General features: G+C 48.6%; 1 protein-coding gene across 1 annotated transcript in view; it reads right to left on the reverse strand.

Moving 5' to 3' along the window:
- LRRC31 (leucine rich repeat containing 31) overlaps positions 1–20,338 on the reverse strand; it is an 85,418-nt gene that overhangs the window by 20,264 nt on the left and 44,816 nt on the right. The window contains exons 7-8 of the mRNA XM_063919599.1: positions 19,652–19,819; positions 18,623–18,790 (exon numbers count right to left, since the gene is read on the reverse strand). Coding sequence (XP_063775669.1) covers positions 18,623–18,790; positions 19,652–19,819 — 336 coding nt within the window. The remainder of the gene's footprint in view (positions 1–18,622; positions 18,791–19,651; positions 19,820–20,338) is intronic.

Below are 20,338 nucleotides of genomic sequence, written 5' to 3' on the forward strand. Positions count from 1 at the left end.
CCTTCTTTGCTGCAATCCTACTTTGGGTACTGCTGCTTAGTTTGCTATCTATGTGAAATCTTGTTCCAGTACAGAATCCCCTAACTTAACCTCATTTAGTATGTAGGTGTTATTTTTGTTCTTGCCACCACAGTGTATTACCTTACACTTGTTTGTATTGGACCTCATTCTCCATTTCTCTGACGTCCTAGTGGATGCTGGGAACTCCGAAAGGACCATGGGGAATAGCGGCTCCGCAGGAGACTGGGCACAACTAAAGAAAGCTTTTAGGTCACCTGGTGTGCACTGGCTCCTCCCACTATGACCCTCCTCCAAGCCTCAGTTAGATTTTGTGCCCGGCCGAGGTTGGATGCACACTAGGGGCTCTCCTGAGCTTCTAAAAAGAAAGTATATAATTAGTTTTTTTATTTTACAGTGAGACCTGCTGGCAACAGGCTCACTGCAGCGAGGGACTAAGGGGAGAAGAAGCGAACCTACCTGCTTGCAGCTAGCTTGGGCTTCTAAGGCTACTGGACACCATTAGCTCCAGAGGGATCGACCGCATGGAACTGGCCTTGGTGTTCGGTCCCGGAGCCGCGCCGCCGTCCCCCTTACAGAGCCAGAAGCAAGAAGAGGTCCGGAAAATCGGCGGCAGAAGACATCAGTCTTCACCAAGGTAGCGCACAGCACTGCAGCTGTGCGCCATTGCTCCTCATACACACTTCACACTCCGGTCACTGAGGGTGCAGGGCGCTAGGGGGGGGCGCCCTGAGCAGCAATAAAAACACCTTGGCTGGCAAAAATACCACAATATATAGCCCCAGAGGCTATATATGTGATAATTACCCCTGCCAGAATCCATAAAAAAGCGGGAGAATAGTCCGCGAAAAAGGGGCGGAGCTATCTCCTTCAGCACACTGGCGCCATTTCTCCCTCACAGCTCCGCTGGAAGGAAGCTCCCTGGCTCTCCCCTGCAGTCTACACTACAGAAAAGGGTAAAAAAGAGAGGGGGGGCACTAAATTTAGGCGCAGTATATATAACAGCAGCTATAGGGGACATAATTCAGTTAGTCCCTGCATTATATAGCGCTCTGGTGTGTGCTGGCATACTCTCACTCTGTCTCCCCAAAGGGCTTTTGTGGGTCCTGTCCTCTGTCAGAGCATTCCCTGTGTGTGTGCGGTGTGTCGGTACGGCTGTGTCGACATGTTTGATGAGGATAATGATGTGGAGGCGGAGCAGATGCCTATAGAAGGGATGTCACCCCCTGCGGGGCAGACACCTGAGTGGATGGACTTATGGAAGGAATTGCGTGCACGTGTCGACTCCTTACACAAAAAATTTGACGACATGCCAAATGCGGGACAGCCGGCTTCTCAGCTCGTGCCTATCCAGGCGTCTCAAAGGCCATCGGGGGCTCTAAAACGCCCGCTACCTCAGATGGCAGACGCGGATGTCGACACGGATACTGACACCAGTGTCGACGACGATGAGTCTAGTCTAATGTCCACTAAGGCCATTCGTTGCATGATTGAAGCAATGAAAGAGGTGTTACAAATTTCTGATATAAACCCAGGTACCACTAAAAAAAAGGGTATTATGTTTGGGGAGAAAAAACTACCCGTAGTTTTTCCCCCATCAGAAGAATTAAATGAAGTGTGTGAAGAAGCGTGGGCTTTCCCTGATAAAAAATTGGTAATCTCTAAGAAGTTACTAATGGCGTTCCCTTTCCCGCCAGAGGATAGGTCACGTTGGGAGACACCCCCTAGGGTGGATAAAGCGCTCACACGTTTGTCTAAAAAGGTGGCACTACCGTCTCCGGATACGGCCGCCCTCAAGGAACCTGCTGATAGAAAGCAGGAGGCGATCCTGAAGTCTGTATATACACACTCAGGCATTATACTTAGACCAGCTATTGCGTCAGCATGGATGTGCAGTGCTGCCGCTGCGTGGTCAGATTCCCTGTCAGAAAATATTGACACCCTAGACAGGGACACTATTCTGCTAACCATTGTGGTACAGGATTGCCATTACCAATTCCAGACGCTGCCGTTTGGACTCTCCACGGCACCGAGGGTGTTTACCAAGGTAATGGCGGAAATGATGATACTCCTTCGAAAGGCTCCATTAAGGTACAGATCTCGGCTCTGTCGATTTTCTTCCAGAAAGAACTAGCTTCACTACCTGAAGTTCAGACGTTTGTGAAAGGAGTGCTGCATATTCAGCCCCCGTTTGTGCCTCCAGTGGCACCTTGGGATCTCAACGTGGTGTTGAGTTTCTTAAAATCACATTGGTTTGAGCCACTTAAAACCGTGGATCTAAAATATCTCACGTGGAAAGTGGTCATGTTATTGGCCTTGGCTTCAGCCAGGCGTGTGTCAGAATTGGCAGCTTTGTCATGTAAAAGCCCTTATCTGATTTTCCATATGGATAGGGCGGAATTGAGGACTCGTCCCCAGTTTCTCCCTAAGGTGGTATCAGCTTTTCACTTGAACCAACCTATTGTGGTGCCTGCGGCTACTAGAGACTTGGAGGATTCCAAGTTACTGGACGTAGTCAGGGCCTTGAAAATTTATGTTTCCAGGACGGCTAGAGTCAGGAAAACTGACTCGCTATTTATCCTGTATGCACCCAACAAACTGGGTGCTCCTGCTTCTAAGCAGACTATTGCTCGCTGGATTTGTAGCACAATTCAGCTGGCGCATTCTGCGGCTGGACTGCCACATCCTAAATCAGTAAAAGCCCATTCCACAAGGAAGGTGGGCTCATCTTGGGCGGCTGCCCGAGGGGTCTCGGCTTTACAACTTTGCCGAGCTGCTACTTGGTCAGGGGCAAACACGTTTGCAAAATTCTACAAATTTGATACCCTGGCTGAGGAGGACCTTGAGTTCTCTCATTCGGTGCTGCAGAGTCATCCGCACTCTCCCGCCCGTTTGGGAGCTTTGGTATAATCCCCATGGTCCTTTCGGAGTTCCCAGCATCCACTAGGACGTCAGAGAAAATAAGATTTTACTCACCGGTAAATCTATTTCTCGTAGTCCGTAGTGGATGCTGGGCGCCCGTCCCAAGTGCGGATTGTCTGCAATACTTGTACATAGTTACTGTTAACTAAAGGGTTATTGTTGAGCCATCTGTTGAGATGCTCAGTTGTTTTTCATACTGTTAAACTGGGTATTGTATCACGAGTTATACGGTGTGATTGGTGTGGCTGGTAGGAGTCTTACCCGGGATTCAAAATCCTTCCTTATTATGTCAGCTCGTCCGGGCACAGTGTCCTAACTGAGGCTTGGAGGAGGGTCATAGTGGGAGGAGCCAGTGCACACCAGGTGACCTAAAAGCTTTCTTTAGTTGTGCCCAGTCTCCTGCGGAGCCGCTATTCCCCATGGTCCTTTCGGAGTTCCCAGCATCCACTACGTACTACGAGAAATAGATTTACCGGTGAGTAAAATCTTATTTTTGCTGCCCATGCTTCCAGTTTAACTAAGTCGTTCTGGTGAGACTCAGCATCTCCCTCCGTATTTATAACCTTACACAATTTGGTATCGTCTGCAAAAATTTACACCATGCTCTCTAGATCTACTGCTAGATCGTTAATGAAAATGTTGAACAATAGTGGTCCAAGTACAGACCCTAATGGCACACCACTTAATACTTCAGTCCAATTTGAAAAAATAGGATTTTAATACCTACCGGTAAATCCCTTTCTCTTAGTCCGTAGAGGATGCTGGGGACTCCAAAATGACCATGGGGTATAGACGGGATCCGCAGGAGACATGGGCACTTTAAGACTTTAAATGGGCGTGAACTGTCTCCTTCCTCTATGCCCCTCCTCCAGACCTCAGTTATAGGAACTGTGCCCAGAGGAGACGGACATCTCGAGGAAAAGGATTTTGTTAAACTAAGGGTGAGATACTGTACCTACCAGCTCACACCACCACATACCGTACCACATGGCCTGTAACTACAACCAGTTAACAGCGTGAACCAAAGCGATCAGCAACAGGCTGACCTTAACCAAAATACAACCAATGTGTAACATAAGCAATAACAGTTAACGAATACTGCAGATAGAGTCCGCACTGGGACGGGCGCCCAGCATCCTCTACGGACTAAGAGAAAAGGATTTACCGGTAGGTATTAAAATCCTATTTTCTCCTTCGTCCTAGAGGATGCTGGGGACTCCAAAAGGACCATGGGGTTCATACCAAAGCTCCAGACCAGGCGGGAGAGTGCGGATGACTCTGCAGCACCGATTGAGCAAACATGAGGTCCTCATCAGCCAGGGTATCAAACTTGGAGAATTTTGCAAAAGTGTTTGAACCCGACCAAGTAGCTGCTCGGCAAAGTTGTAATGCCGAGACACCCCGGGCAGCCGCCCAAGACGAGCCCACCTTCCTAGTGGAATGGGCCTTCACCAAATTCGGTAATGGCAATCCAGCCGTAGAATGGGCATGCTGAATCGTATTACAGATCCAGCGTGCAATAGTCTGCTTAGAAGCAGGAGCCCCAACCTTGTTGGAAGCATACAGGACAAACAGCACCTCTGTTTTCCTAATACAAGCCGTTCTGGCTACATAAATTTTCAAAGCTCTGACCACATCGAGTGACTTAGAATCAGCCAAGGCTTCAGTAGCCACAGGTACCACAATAGGTTGGTTCATGTGAAACGAAGAAACCACCTTTGGGAGAAATTGTTGACGAGTCCTCAATTACGCTCTATCAACCAAGTAGGGGCTTTTGTGAGACAAAGCCGCCAACTCTGACACCCGCCTTGCGGACGCCAAGGCCAATAGCATGACCACTTTCCAAGTGAGAAATTTCAACTCAACCTTTTGTAAAGGTTCAAACCAATGTGACGTCAGGAACTGTAACACCACGTTAAGGTCCCATGGAGCCACCGGAGCACAAATGGAGGTTGGATGTGCAGTACCCCTTTCACGAAAGTCTGTACTTCTGGCAGCGAGGCCAATTCCTTTTGAAAGAAAATAGATAAGGCCGAAATCTGCACTTTAATGGAGCCTAACTTTATGCCCGCATCCACACCTGCTTGCAAAAAATGGAGAAAACGACCCAGCTGAAATTCTTCCATAGGCACCTTCCTGGATTCGCACCAAGACACATATTTTCTCCAAATATGGTGGTAATGCTTCGCCGTTACCTCCTTCCTCGCTTTCAGTAGAGTCGGGATGACCTCTCCGGAAATACCCTTTCGAGCTAGGATTTGGCGTTCAACCGCCATGCCATCAAACGCAACCGCGGTCTTGGAACATGCACGGCCCTTGCTGTAATAGATCCACTCTCAGAGGAAGAGGTCAGGGATCTCCTGTGAGTAATTCCTGAAGATCCGGATACCAGGCCCTCCGTGGCCAATCTGGAACAACGAGTATAGCCTGAACCCTTGTTCTTCTTATGATCCTTAACACCTTTGGGATGAGTGGAAGTAGAGGGAACACATAGACCGACTGAAACACCCACGGTGTCACCAGTGCGTCCACTGCTATTGCTTGAGGGTCCCTCGACTTGGAACAATATGTCTGAAGCTTCTTGTTGAGGCGAGACGCCATCATGTCTATTTGAGGCAGTCCCTAACGACTTGTCACTTCTGCAAAGACCTCTTGATGAAGACCCCACTCTCCTGGATGGAGATCGTGTCTGCTGAGGAAGTCTGCTTCCCAGTTGTCCACGCCTGGAATGAAGACCGCTGACAGAGCGCTTGCATGTTTTTCCACCCAGCGAAGAATCCTTGTGGCCTCCGCCATCGCCACTCTGCTCCTTGTTCCGCCCTGGTGGTTTATGTGCGCCACCGCTGTTATGTTGTCCCACTGAATCAGGACGGGTAGGCCGCGAAGGAGATGTTCTGCTTGTTGGAGGCCGTTGTAAATGGCCCTTAATTCCAGAATGTTTATGTGCAGACAAGCTTCTTGGCTTGACCATTTTCCCTGGAAATTTTCCCCCTGTGTGACTGCTCCCCAACCTCGGAGACTCGCATCCGTGGTTACCAGGACCCAATCCTGGATCCCGAACCTGCGACCCTCTAGAAGGTGAGAACTTTGGAGCCACCACAGGAGAGCAATCCTGGCCCTGGGGGAAAGACTTATCCTCCGGTGCATGTGTAGATGGGACCCGGACCACTTGTCCAACAGGTCCCACTGAAAAGTTCTGGCATGAAACCTGCCAAACGGAAAGGCCTCGTAGGCCGCCACCATTTTCCCCAGCACTCGAGTGCATTGATGAATCGACACTCTTGCCGGTTTCAGAAGTTCCTTGACCATGTTCTGGATTTCCAGAGCTTTTTCCAACGGGAGATCACTGCTCGGAGAGATTCCACCTTGAATTTGAAACTTTTCAAATACAGATTGAGGGATTTTAAGTTCAGAAACAGTCTGACCGAGCCATCCGGCTTCGGAACCACAAACAGGCTTGAATAAAACCCTTCTCCCCATTGTGACGGGGGTACCTCGACAATGACTCGCTGCTGACACAGCTTTTGTATTGCCGCACACACTACCTCTCTTTCCGGAAGAGAAGCTGGCAAGGCCGATTTGAAAAATCGGTGTGGAGGCACATCTTGAAACTCCAGTTTGTATCCTTGGGTCACAATTTCCAGCACCCAAGGATCCAGGCCCGAGAGAAACCAGACATGACTGAAGAGCTGAAGACGCACCCCCACCAGTGCGGACTCCCGCAGGGGAGCCCCAGCGTCATGCGGTGGACTTGGCAGAAGCCGGGGAGGACTTCTGCTCCTGGGAGCCTGCCACAGCCGGCGATCTTTTTCCTTTTCCCTTACCTCTTGCCGCAAGGAAGGATGACACACGTCCTTTCCGGAATTTCTGCGACCGAAAGGACTGCATCTGGTATTGAGGCGTTTTCTTTTGCTGTGGAGGAACAAAAGGCAGAAAAGAGGACTTACCCGCGGTAGCTGTAGAAAACAGGTCCGTGAGGCCTTCACCAAACAAAACTCCACCCTTATAGGGAAGAGCCTCCATAGCCTTCTTAGAATCAGCATCACCATTCCATTGATGAGTCCACAACGCCCTCCTAGCCGAGATTGCCATGGCATTGGCCCTTGATCCCAAGAGGCCAATATCTCTCGCAGTCTCCTTTAGATAGACTGCAGCGTCCCTGATATGACCTAGTGTCAAAAGCACGCTATCCCTATCCAGGGTGTCTATTTCAGATGACAAGGTATCTGCCCACTTTTCATTCGCATTACTCACCCAAGCCGATGCCACGGCCGGCCTGAGCAGCGTCCCCGTCGTGTCATAAATAAATTTCAAGGTAGCTTCCTGCCTACGATCAGCAGGATCCTTAAGGGCCGCCATTTCAGAGGACAGTAGCGCCACCTTCTTGGACAATCGCGCTAGAGCTTTGTCTACCGTGGGTGTTGACTCCCAACTAACCCTATACTAAGAAGGAAACGGATATGCCATAGCAATTCTCCTGGGAATCTGCCACCTTTGTCTGGAGTTTCCCAGGCCCTTTCAAAAAGAGCGTTCAGTTCATGAGAGGGAGGAAACGTTACCTCCGGTTTCTTCCCCTTAAACACACAGACCGTTGTCTCAGGGACAGCGGGGTCTTCCGTGATATGTAACACGTCTTTTATCGCCACAATCATGTATTGAATACTCTTAGCCACCTTAGGATGCAACTTTGCATCATTATAGTCGACACTGGAGTCGGAATCCGTGTCGGTATCAGTGTCTGCTATCTGGGTAAATGAACGTTTTTGGGACCCCGAGGGGGTCTGAGTGTGTGGCACCACCTCTCCCATGGATTGTCTCCATGCTTGGTTCTGAGACTCCGATTTGTCCAACCTCTTATGCAACAATGCCACACTTTTATTTAAAACACTCCACATCTCAACCCAATTAGCAGTCGGCGGTGCCGACGGAGTCACTTCCTCATTCTGTTCAGCCCCCACGCGAGCCTCCTCCTGGGAAGAGCATTCAGCTTCTGACATGCCGACACACGCGTACCGACACCCCCAAACACACTGGGCTAAAGGGGACAGACCCACAGTAAGGCCTTTCAGAGAGACAGAGAGGGAGTTTGCCAGCTCACACACAGCGCCCCACCGGTCTGAAGAATTAAACAATGCCCCAGACCTATAAGCACTGTTTCATAATAATAATAATACTGTAATGACCAACACCAAATTTTCATTCCCCCCCCCCCCCCCCCTGTTTTTAACACCCCGTTACTTGTGACAGCAGTGAAGGGCCTGGAGCAGCGTCTCTGCAGCAAGCTGTGGAGAGAAAATGGCGCTGGTCAGAGCTGGAGGACGAAGCCCCACCCTCAACATGGCGCGCTTATGTCCCGCATTTTTTTATACCGGCGGGGGTCTCCTAACAGTGCCTCCGCACTGTATATACATGCCAGTCCTTATTTTTGAGGTTTTTATTGCTGCCCAGGGCGCCCTCCCTGCGCCCTGCACCCATGTAGTGCCTGTGTGTGCGGGAGCAATGGCGCGCTGCGCGGTACCTGACTTAAGTCTTCTGCCGCCTTCACTGAAGTCTTCTTTGCTTCGGTTACTCACCTGTCTTCTTTCTTCAGGCTCTGTGAGGGGGGCGGCGGCACGGCTCCGGGAACGAGCAGCTAGGTGACCCAAGTGATCAGACCCTCTGGAGCTAATGGTGTCCAGTAGCCTAAGAAGCAGAGCCTTTCAACTCACAGAAGTAGGTCTGCTTCTCTCCCCTCAGTCCCACGATGCAGGGAGCCTGTTGCCAGCAGCACTCCCTGAAAATAAAAAACCTAACAAAAATAATTTTAGAGAAACTCAGTAGAGCTCCCCTAGTGTGTGACCAGTCTCCTCTGGGCACAGAATCTAACTGAGGTCTGGAGGAGGGGCATAGAGGGAGGAGCCAGTTCACGCCCATTTAATGTCTTAAAGTGCTCATGTCCCCTGCGGATCCCGTCTATACCCCATGGTCCTTTTGGAGTCCCCAGCATCCTCTAGGACGAAGAAGAAAGTTCCATTTACCACAACGCGCTGCTCCCTATTATCTAACCAATTTCTGACCCAAGTGCATATTGTGCTCCCTAGCCCTAGTTCTTGTAACTTATAGATAAGTCTCATGTGCAGTACTGTGTCAAAAGCTTTAGCAAAGTCTAAAAAGATAACATCCACCTCCTTACCCTGATCAAGGTTCGCACTGTTTCATAAAAGCCTTTTTAGTTTGTTTGACATGATCTATCCTTCACAAATTCATGTTGATTCCTATTAATAACCTTATTGGCTTCAAGGAACTTCTGTATACTATCCCTTAGAATACATTTCAGTACTTTCCCCACTATAGATGTAAGACTAACTGGTCTATAAATTAACTGGTTCAGTTTTACTTCCCTTTTTGAATGTCAGCACTACTTCCGCTATACGCCAATCTTTGGCAACTATTCCTGATGTAAGTGAGTCCTTGAAGATCAATACTAGGGGTCTTGCTAGTTCAGAGTGAAGCTCCATGAGAACCCTTGGGTGAATTCCATCGGGAACAGGTGATTTATTCATCTTAATTGTTTTTTAATCGGTCACAGACTACCTCCTCACTTAAATAAGCACTTAGCAGTGGGACATTATCCATGCTGAGATTGTGTGATAATCCCTGCATCTGGTCCTCTCTTGTGAAGACCGATGAGGAAAACTTGTTCAATTTGTCCACTGTTATTATCGTTTTTTATTAAGACTCCCAGATGGTCCTTTAGAGGGCCTATACTCTCCTTTTTTAATCTTTTGCTGTTGATATATTTAAAGAAAAAAAAATATATATTTTTTTTGGGGGGGGGGGGGGGGGAAGGGTTGTTTGACTTGCTTTCCTTTGCTACTTGCTTTTCGGTTTCTACTTTAGCCGCTCTTATTTCTTTTTTGCATATTTTGTTACAATCCTTTTAATGCTGAAATGGCTCCGTATTCCCGTCTGATTTGTATTTTTTGAATGCTAGCCTTTTTTTCCCATTAGTTCCTTAATCTTTTTGTTAAGCCACATTGGTTTGGAATTTTTGGTCCTATGTTTGCTGCCCATGGGAATAAATTTGTGAGTGTTATTAACAAGCAGTGGTTTTAATACCTCCCATTTCTCCGTAGTATTTTTTCCTTGAAACAAAATTTCCCATTCAATGTCCCTTAAAGCTTCCCTCATCATGTCAAAGTTGGCTTTGGTAAAGTTTAGAGTCCTAGTTGAGCCAATATAGGACTGCTTATGAAAACTGATATTGAATGTGACCATATTGTGGTCGCTGTTTCCCATGGGCTCCCCTACTATAATATTTGATATCAATTCCCCATTGTTAGTTAATGCCAGGTCAAAGATTGCATTCTACCTACTTGGTTCCTCGATTAGATGAAGTAAGTAGTTATCATTTAGTGTGTTTAAAAACATATTACCCCTAGCAGTATCACATGAGTCGTTTGTCCAATTTATCTCCGGATAGTTAAAATCTCCCATCACGATTACATCTCCTACTCCTGCTGCTTTTTCAATTTGCCACAGTAACATTTCCTCATCAGACACATTAATACCAGGTGGCTTGTAGCATAGACCCTTTAATATCTTTTTTATTCCCTTCCCCCCACATGCAATGTCTACCCATAACATCTCAAAAGTATTTACGGTCCCCTCATGAATATCTTCCCGTATATCAGTTTTTCAAAACGGCTTTACGTAAAGACATACACCTCCACTCCGTTTATTTAATCTGTCTCTCCTGAACAGCATATAACCCTCTAGATTGACTGTCCAATCATGAGATTCGTCCCACCAAGTTTCAGTAATGCCTATAATATCATACTGTTTGCTTGCTGCAAGGACTTCTAGCTCCCCCTTTTTACCTATAAGACTTCTAGCGTTCACATACATACATTTAAGATAAGTATTTCACCTAGTGCCAGGGACATCCTTTTCTATATGCAGTAATGATGACCCATAATTGTTGTTAGTTAGTGTTTTGGCAATACCTTTGGTAAAACCCTTGTTAGTACCCATGGTAATACCCTTGCCGGCTGCTCTTTCCCTCCCCCCTTCTCCACCCCCATTTCGTTCACTGCCTCCATCCCCACTATTCTCACTGCATGACCCGTAGTTTCTAGCTAAACCCTTCCCGCAGGCACCTAGTTTAAAAACTCCAGTCATCTAACCATCCTTCCCCCCAGCACCGCTGCCCCCTCCTCATTCAGGTGCAATCCATCACTACAAAAAAGATGGCGCCTGACTGAGAAGTCCGCCCAATGTTCCAGGAACACAAACCCCTCTTTCCTACACCAGTCTCTAAGCCACACATTACCTCCCTAATCTCCCTCTGCCTCCCTTGGCTAGCGCGTGGCACAGTTAATATTTTGGAGAATATTACCTTAGATGTCCTTGCCTTTAGTTTCTGGCTTAAGTCCCTATAGTCTTTCTTAAGGACATCCCACCTACCACTAACTTTGTTGTTGGTGCCAACATGCACCAAGATCGCCGGGTCTTTCCCAGCCCCTCCCAACAATCTTTCTACCCGGTTCGCGATGTGCCACACCCAAGCGCCAGGGAGACAACAAACTGTACGGCGATCACGGTCCCGGTAGCAGATTGCCCTATCTGTCTTCCTGATAATAGAATCCCCTACCACAACAATCTGACTAGGTACCTCACTTTATTTTGTCCCATCAGTGCCGGAGGGACCGCTCCTCCGGATGCTAGAGGGAACAGTCTCCTCCAGCGCCATCATTTCTTCACTACCATCCATGAAGCTTCGTCCAATGGGGCAAATTTGTTTGGGTTTGGTAGTTCAGAGATGTTGTGCCTACCCCTCTTTTTCTTCCTTATAACTGTGACCCAGCTGGCTACCTGTTCGTCCTCGTCTACCGGTGTCCCCCCCCTGCAACTCCTCCACCGTTCTATCTAAGCTTTGCTCGAGATTGTGAATATCCCTCAGTCGCGTAACAGTTTGCTCTAGATCAGTTACCTGGGCTTCCAGGGCAACCGTTCACACACACCTCGTGCAGATGTATTCACACTGGGACGGTTGCTTCAGGTGCGCATACATCTTGCACGATATGCACTGAGTGAGATTCTCAATCACAGCCCCACCCATTTTATTTGTAAAGCCTAACTCCCTGTTAACGTTAGAAAAACAATACAAACTATGTTTTACAATATGGTACTATAGCCTAGCTGGGGAGAAAAAATAAGAATTTACTCACCGGTAATTCTATTTCTCGTAGTCCGTAGTGGATGCTGGGACTCCGTAAGGACCATGGGGAATAGCGGCTCCGCAGGAGACTGGGCACAACTAAAAGAAAGCTTTTGGTCTAACTGGTGTGCACTGGCTCCTCCCTCTATGACCCTCCTCCAGACTTCAGTTAGGATACTGTGCCCGGAAGAGCTGACACAATAAGGAAGGATTTTGAATCCCGGGTAAGACTCATACCAGCCACACCAATCACACCGTATAACTCGTGATACAATACCCAGTTAACAGTATGACAACAACTGAGCCTCTCAACAGATGGCTCAACAATAACCCTTTAGTTAAACAATAACTATATACAAGTATTGCAGACAATCCGCACTTGGGATGGGCGCCCAGCATCCACTACGGACTACGAGAAATAGAATTACCGGTGAGTAAATTCTTATTTTCTCTGACGTCCTAAGTAGATGCTGGGACTCCGTAAGGACCATGGGGATTATACCAAAGCTCCCAAACGGGCGGGAGAGTGCGGATGACTCTGCAGCACCGAATGGGCAAACTCTAGGTCCTCCTCAGCCAGGGTGTCAAACTTGTAGAATTTAGCAAATGTGTTTGACCCCGACCAAGTAGCTGCTCGGCAAAGTTGAAGAGCCGAGACCCCTCGGGCAGCCGCCCAAGAAGAGCCCACCTTCCTCGTGGAATGGGCTTTCACCGATTTAGGATGCGGCAGTCCAGCCGCAGAATGTGCAAGCTGAATCGTACTACAGATCCAGCGAGCAATAGTCTGCTTTGAAGCAGGTGCACCCAACTTGTGGGGCGCATACAGGATGAATAGCGAGTAAGTCTTTCTGACTCCAGCTGTCCTGGAAACATAAATTTTCAGGGCCCTGACTACGTCCAACAACTTGGAAGCCTCCAAGTCTTTAGTAGCCGCAGGCACCACGATAGGTTGGTTCAAATGAAAGGCTGATACCACCTTAGGGAGAAATTGGGGACGAGTCCTCAATTCTGCCCTATCCATATGGAAAATCAGATAAGGGCTTTTACATGACAAAGCCGCCAATTCTGATACACGCCTGGCTGAAGCCAAGGCCAACAACATGACCACTTTCCACGTGAGATATTTCAATTCCACGGTTTTAAGTGGCTCAAACCAATGTGACTTTAGGAAATCCAACACCACGTTGAGATCCCAAGGTGCCACTGGAGGCACAAAAGGGGGCTGAATATGCAGCACTCCCTTAACAAAAGTCTGAACTTCAGGTAGTGAAGCCAGTTCTCTCTGGAAGAAAATCGATAGAGCCGAAATCTGGACCTTAATGGAACCCAATTTTAGGCCCATAGTCACCCCTGACTGTAGGAAGTGCAGAAAACGGCCCAGCTGAAATTCCTCCGTTGGGGCCTTCCTGGCCTCACACCATGCAACATATTTTCGCCATATGCGGTGATAATGGTTTGCGGTCACTTCTTTCCTAGCTTTAATCAGCGTAGGAATGACTTCCTCCGGAATGCCCTTTTCCTTCAGGATCCGGTGTTCAACTGCCATGCCGTCAAACGCAGCCGCGGTAAGTCTTGGAACAGACAGGGCCCCTGCTGCAGCAGGTCCTGTCTGAGCGGCAGAGGCCATGGGTCCTCTGAGATCATTTTTTGAAGTTCCGGGTACCAAGCTCTTCTTGGCCAATCCGGAACAATGAGTATAGTTCTTACTCCTCTTCTCCTTATTATCCTCAGTACCTTTGGTATGAGAGGAAGAGGAGGGAACACATAAACCGACCGGTACACCCACGGTGTCACTAGAGCGTCCACAGCTATCGCCTGCGGGTCTCTTGACCTGGCATAATATCTTTCTAGCTTTTTGTTTAGGCGGGACGCCATCATGTCCACCTGTGGCCTTTCCCAACGGTTTACAATCAGTTGGAAGACTTCTGGATGAAGTCCCCACTCTCCCGGGTGGAGGTCGTGCCTGCTGAGGAAGTCTGCTTCCCAGTTGTCCACTCCCGGAATAAACACTGCTGACAGTGCTAACACGTGATTTTCCGCCCATCGGAGAATCCTTGTGGCTTCTGCCATCGCCGTCCTGCTTCTCGTGCCGCCCTGTCGGTTTACATGGGCGACTGCCGTGATGTTGTCTGACTGGATCAGTACCGGCTGGTTTTGAAGCAGGGGTTTTGCCTGACTTAGGGCATTGAAAATGGCCCTCAGTTCCAGAATATTTATGTGTAGGGAAGTCTCCTGACTTGACCATAGTCCTTGGAAGTTTCTTCCCTGTGTGACTGCCCCCCAGCCTCGAAGGCTGGCATCCGTGGTCACCAGGACCCAGTCCTGTATGCCGAATCTGCGGCCTTCTTGAAAATGAGCACTTTGCAGCCACCACAGCAGAGACACCCTGGTCCTTGGAGACAGGGTTATCAGCCGATGCATCTGAAGATGCGATCCGGACCACTTGTCCAACAGGTCCCACTGAAAGGTTCTTGCATGGAACCTGCCGAATGGGATTGCTTCGTAGGAAGCTACCATCTTTCCCAGGATCCACGTGCAGTGATGCACCGACACCTGTTTTGGTTTTAGGAGGCCTCTGACTAGAGATGACAGCTCCTTGGCCTTCTCCTCCGGGAGAAACACTTTTTTCTGTTCTGTGTCCAGAACCATCCCCAGGAACAGTAGACGTGTCGTAGGGACCAGCTGTGACTTTGGAATATTTAGAATCCAGCCGTGCTGTTGTAGCACCTCCCGAGATAGTGCTACCCCGACTAACAACTGCTCCCTGGACCTCGCCTTTATCAGGAGATCGTCCAAGTACGGGATAATTAAAACTCCCTTCTTTCGAAGGAGTATCATTATTTCGGCCATTACCTTGGTAAAGACCCTCGGAGCCGTGGATAGACCAAACGGCAACGTCTGGAATTGGTAATGACAATCCTGTACCACAAATCTGAGGTACTCCTGGTAAGGATGGTAAATGGGGACATGCAGGTAAGCATCCTTGATGTCCAGTGATACCATGTAATCCCCCTCTTCCAGGCTTGCAATAACCGCCCTGAGCGATTCCATCTTGAACTTGAATTTTTTTATATATGTGTTCAAGGATTTCAAATTTAAAATGGGTCTCACCGAACCGTCCGGTTTCGGTACCACAAACATTGTGGAATAGTAACCCCATCCTTGTTGAAGTAGGGGCACCTTGACTATCACCTGCTGGGAATACAGCTTGTGAATTGCCTCTAGCACTGCCTCCCTGCCTGAGGGAGTTGTTGAAAAGGCAGATTTGAGGAAACGGCGAGGGGGAGACGTCTCGAATTCCAGCTTGTACCCCTGAGATACTACTTGAAAGATCCAGGGATCCACCCGTGAGCGAGCCCACTGATTGCTGAAATTTTTGAGACGGGCTCCCACCGTACCTGGCTCCGCCTGTGGAGCCCCAGCGTCATGCGGTGGACTTAGAGGAAGCGGGGGAGGACTTTTGCTCCTGGGAACTGGCTGTATGCTGCAGCTTTTTCCCTCTACCTCTGCCTCTGGGCAGAAAGGACGCGCCTTTAACCCGCTTGCCCTTATGGGGCCGAAAGGACTGTACCTGATAATACGGTGCTTTCTTTGGCTGTGAGGGAACATGGGGTAAAAATGCAGACTTCCCAGCTGTAGCTGTGGAAACGAGGTCCGAGAGACCATCCCCGAACAACTCCTCACCCTTATAAGGCAAAACTTCCATGTGCCTTTTAGAATCTGCATCACCTGTCCACTGCCGAGTCCATAACCCTCTCCTGGCAGAAATGGACATTGCACTTATTTTAGATGCCAGCCGGCAAATATCCCTCTGTGCATCTCTCATGTATAACACTGCGTCTTTAATATGCTCTACGGTTAGCAATATAGTGTCCCTGTCTAGGGTATCAATATTTTCCGACAGGGAATCTGACCACGCAGCTGCAGCACTGCACATCCATGCTGAAGCAATAGCTGGTCTCAGTATAATACCTGTGTGTGTATATACAGACTTCAGGATAGCCTCCTGCTTTCTATCAGCAGGTTCCTTTAGGGCGGCCGTATCCGGAGACGGTAGTGCCACCTTCTTTGACAAGCGTGTGAGCGCTTTATCCACCCTAGGGGATGTTTCCCAACGTGACCTATCCTCTGGCGGGAAAGGGTACGTCATTAGTAACCTTTTAGAAATTACTAGTTTCTTATCGGGGGAAGCCCACGCTTCTTCACACACTTCATTTAACTCCTCAGATGGAGGAAAAACTACTGGTAGTTTTTTCTCTCCAAACATAATACCCTTTTTTGTGGTACCTGGGGTAACATCAGAAATGTGCAACACATTTTTCATAGCCTCAATCATGTAACGTGTGGCCCTATTGGAAGTTACATTAGTCTCATCGTCGTCGACACTGGAGTCAGTATCCGTGTCGACATCTGTGTCTGCCATCTGAGGTAGCGGGCATTTTAGAGCCCCTGATGGCTTTTGAGACGCCTGGGCAGGCACAGGCTGTGAAGCCGGCTGTCCCATATTTGGTATGTCGTCAAACCTTTTATGTAAGGAGTCGACACTGTCACGTAATTCCTTCCACATAACCATCCACTCAGGTGTCGGCCCCGCAGGGGGTGACATCACATTTATCGTTATCTGCTCCGCCTCCACATAAGCCTTCTCATCAAACATGTCGACACAGCCGTACCGACACACCGCACACACACTGGGAATGCTCTGACAGAGGACAGGACCCCACAAAGCCCTTTGGGGAGACAGAGAGAGAGTATGCCAGCACACACCAGAGCGCTATATAACACAGGGATTACACTATAACTGAGTGTTTTCCCTTATAGCTGCTTATAAATATATATTGCTGCGCCAAAATTTAGTGCCCCCCCTCTCTTTTTTACCCTTCTGTTGCTTGAAACTGCAGGGGAGAGCCAGGGAGCGATCCTTCCAGCGGAGCTGTGAGGGAAAAATGGCGCCAGTGTGCTGAGGGAGATAGCCCCGCCCCTTTTTCGGCTGACTTTTCTCCCGCTTTTTTTATGGATTCTGGCAGGGGTATTTATCACATATATAGCCTCTGGGACTATATATTGTGATTTTTTGCCAGCCAAGGTATTCATATTGCTGCTCAGGGCGCCCCCCCCCAGCGCCCTGCACCCATCAGTGACCGGAGTGTGAGGTGTGCATGAGGAGCAATGGCGCACAGCTGCAGTGCTGTGCGCTACCTTGTTGAAGACCGAAGTCTTCTGCCGCCGATTTCCAGGACCATCTTCATGCTTCTGGCTCTGTAAGGGGGACGGCGGCGCGGCTCCGGGACCGAACGATCGAGGTCGGGTCCTGTGTTCGATCCCTCTGGAGCTAATGGTGTCCAGTAGCCTAAGAAGCCCAAACTATCTCCAGTCAGGTAGGTTCGCTTCTTCTCCCCTTAGTCCCTCGTAGCAGTGAGTCTGTTGCCAGCAGATCTCACTGTAAAATAAAAAACCTAACATATACTTTCTTTTCTAGGAGCTCAGGAGAGCCCCTAGTGTGCATCCAGCTCAGCCGGGCACAAGATTCTAACTGAAGTCTGGAGGAGGGTCATAGAGGGAGGAGCCAGTGCACACCAGTTAGACCAAAAGCTTTCTTTTAGTTGTGCCCAGTCTCCTGCGGAGCCGCTATTCCCCATGGTCCTTACGGAGTCCCAGCATCCACTTAGGACGTCAGAGAAACAATATTCAACAACAGTAGAGTAATTGAAAAAAAACGATAAAAAAAATGTGTGACAGAGGAGAGAGACAATATTCACAACAGAACAGTAATTGAAAATACAATCAGTACAATCAAAGGAATGTGTAACGGTGTGTAACAGTGGAATGTGTGGAAAGTTTGACAGTGATACTTGCGTATACAGAGAGTGTCTGGTCCTCCTGCAGCAGCTCCCGCTCACTAGTCACAGCTCCCAGCTCCTTTCTCCCATTCCTGGCACCGTTCCTGCACTTGATCACTCAGCTCCCGACTGCATCTCCTTCCTTCCTCTCTTCTGCGGGTCAGCCTTACAAGCTCCCACGCACTGCTGCTACAGCTCAGCTCAGGCACTCAGCACCTCCGTCCGTCCTGGCACTTGTGGCTCCCAGGTCACGGCCTGGCTCCCTGCTCCCTCCACGGCCCGGCTCCTCGGTACCCGGCTTCTCGATCACTGCCCCCCGTCCCCGGTTTCCGGCACCAGTCTCCCCGGTCGCGGCCTCCAGAGACCTTGCTTCCAGTCACCAGTCTCCCCGGTCACTGCCCCCAGAACCCGGCCCCAGTCTCTTTCCGTGCACACGCTCGTGAACCGTCAATTTCACTTCCAGTCCCAGTACTTCCGGATTCCGGTCCCGGCGGTCAGCGTCTCAGCGTACCAAAATCATGACCCTACATTCATAACAGAATTCACAACAAAGGCCCTTCTGGCTGGAAAGAGTGATAAAACACCAATGGAAAAATAATCTGTCTCTTCTAGAACTATTTAAAAAAATAATAACATTCCATACCCAATCCTGCAAGAGATTCTCTCTGTAGGGAGCAGTTGCTGATAATCACAGAATTCAGTTTTGGCAAAAAACGTAGTCTGCTAAAGAGATGTTCAGGGGAAAGTCCGACGTTTTTATTGGACGATATATCCAAGACTTGAAGATTGGATAGCAGAGGTATTACTTGAGCTACAAAACAAAAAGTATACATTTACTGAACACATCCTCAAAAAGTGTCATCTCTATTACTGTACAGAGCATACAGTATTTACCTAATTTTTCTCTATACAATGTTCTCCTAATGTACATTACTACAGTGGAAATAGAAAATTGTGAACTATTATATTAGTGCATCATATTTTCTTGTGATCTGATATCTGTGATATATTTCTGAAGGGTTCTCATTGTTCTACTGTGTTATCTTGTCAAAAATATATAGTTAGGACATCCTCACATTTGAAATGTTTCATTTACAGGTTTAGGGGGCTAATTCAGACCTGATTGCTGCGATCAGGTCTGAACTGTGCATGCACAGGCGCCGCAGTGCGTCTGCGCATGCCAGAGATGCGATTGGCATCTCAGCCCAGCGATCGCCTCTACCTGATTGACGGGACGCAGTTTTGGGGGCACGGTCCGGGCAGCGCAGGCGTGCCCGGACCGTGCGGGGGGTGGACTGCGGCGGCTGCGTGACGTCACACACAGACGCTGCGACCCAGAGAGCAACGGGTAGCTCCCTGCCAACGCGCAGGAGCTGCACTGGTAGGGAGCTATTGTTCAGGTACAAAAGCATCACCGCCGTGCGATGCTTTTGTACCTGTGCAGGGGGGCAGAGCCAGACATGCGTGGCGGACTAGCCTTGTGCTGGGCGACCCCCCGCATGTCTTTAAAAGTGATCGTAGATGTGCTTAATTTAGCACATCATCGATCAAGTCTGTATTACCTCCCAAATCCCAATGTCATCCCGCTCAGGAGAACTCAAGAGTTATAGCATAAAAAATACATTTGAAAAAAACAAAAAACTTAATATTATTATAAAAGCACTATAATTACTCAGTGCTGCCACATCATCTCCGGTAAGGCTGCACTGGTGAATATCCAGTAGCTCCAGCTGTTTGAATGCGGTTAGATGCGCTGCAGCCTCTCGGAATCCACCCCCTGCTGCCTTATTGCACGAGAGGTCCAGCCTGCGTAAGAATGGCCAGTACTGGAAAGCAGAACCTGGAGGAGATAAAAACAATGCATGTTCCAGTAACAGTTTAACAAGTATCATAAAGCAACATAATCACAGGTCTGTGATTATAATCTGTATATCATGTGATTTTAAATCAGAAAGTAATATGGCTGATATGAAGACATTAGGCGGTATCCAACTGCCAGCGTTAATTTACAGCACAGCAAAAATAGACTAAAATAGCTCAGTAGTATATCGGGCTATCCAATTATAGTCAGTTTTTATCGTGCGGTAAATGACCCATTTTCAGGAGATAACCCATGCAATCCAGGATAAGTTTCCAGACCCATGCGTTATCACGCAAAAACGGGTCTGTGAGGGCTGCTTATCGTGGATTCTGATCCGCATGCCTGAGGCACGTTAAGGCTAATCCCGGATAAGTGCTGCCGGTCAGGGGCTAATTGGATAGCCCCAGGGGAATCCATTAACCATGGTGATTTTACTGCGGTTAATTGGATATCCCCTTGTTTTAAGGGGGGTACACACGTAGAGATCCATGCTTAAAA

This window comes from Pseudophryne corroboree, chromosome 4 (assembly GCF_028390025.1).
Source record: "Pseudophryne corroboree isolate aPseCor3 chromosome 4, aPseCor3.hap2, whole genome shotgun sequence".
Lineage (NCBI taxonomy): Eukaryota > Metazoa > Chordata > Amphibia > Anura > Myobatrachidae > Pseudophryne > Pseudophryne corroboree.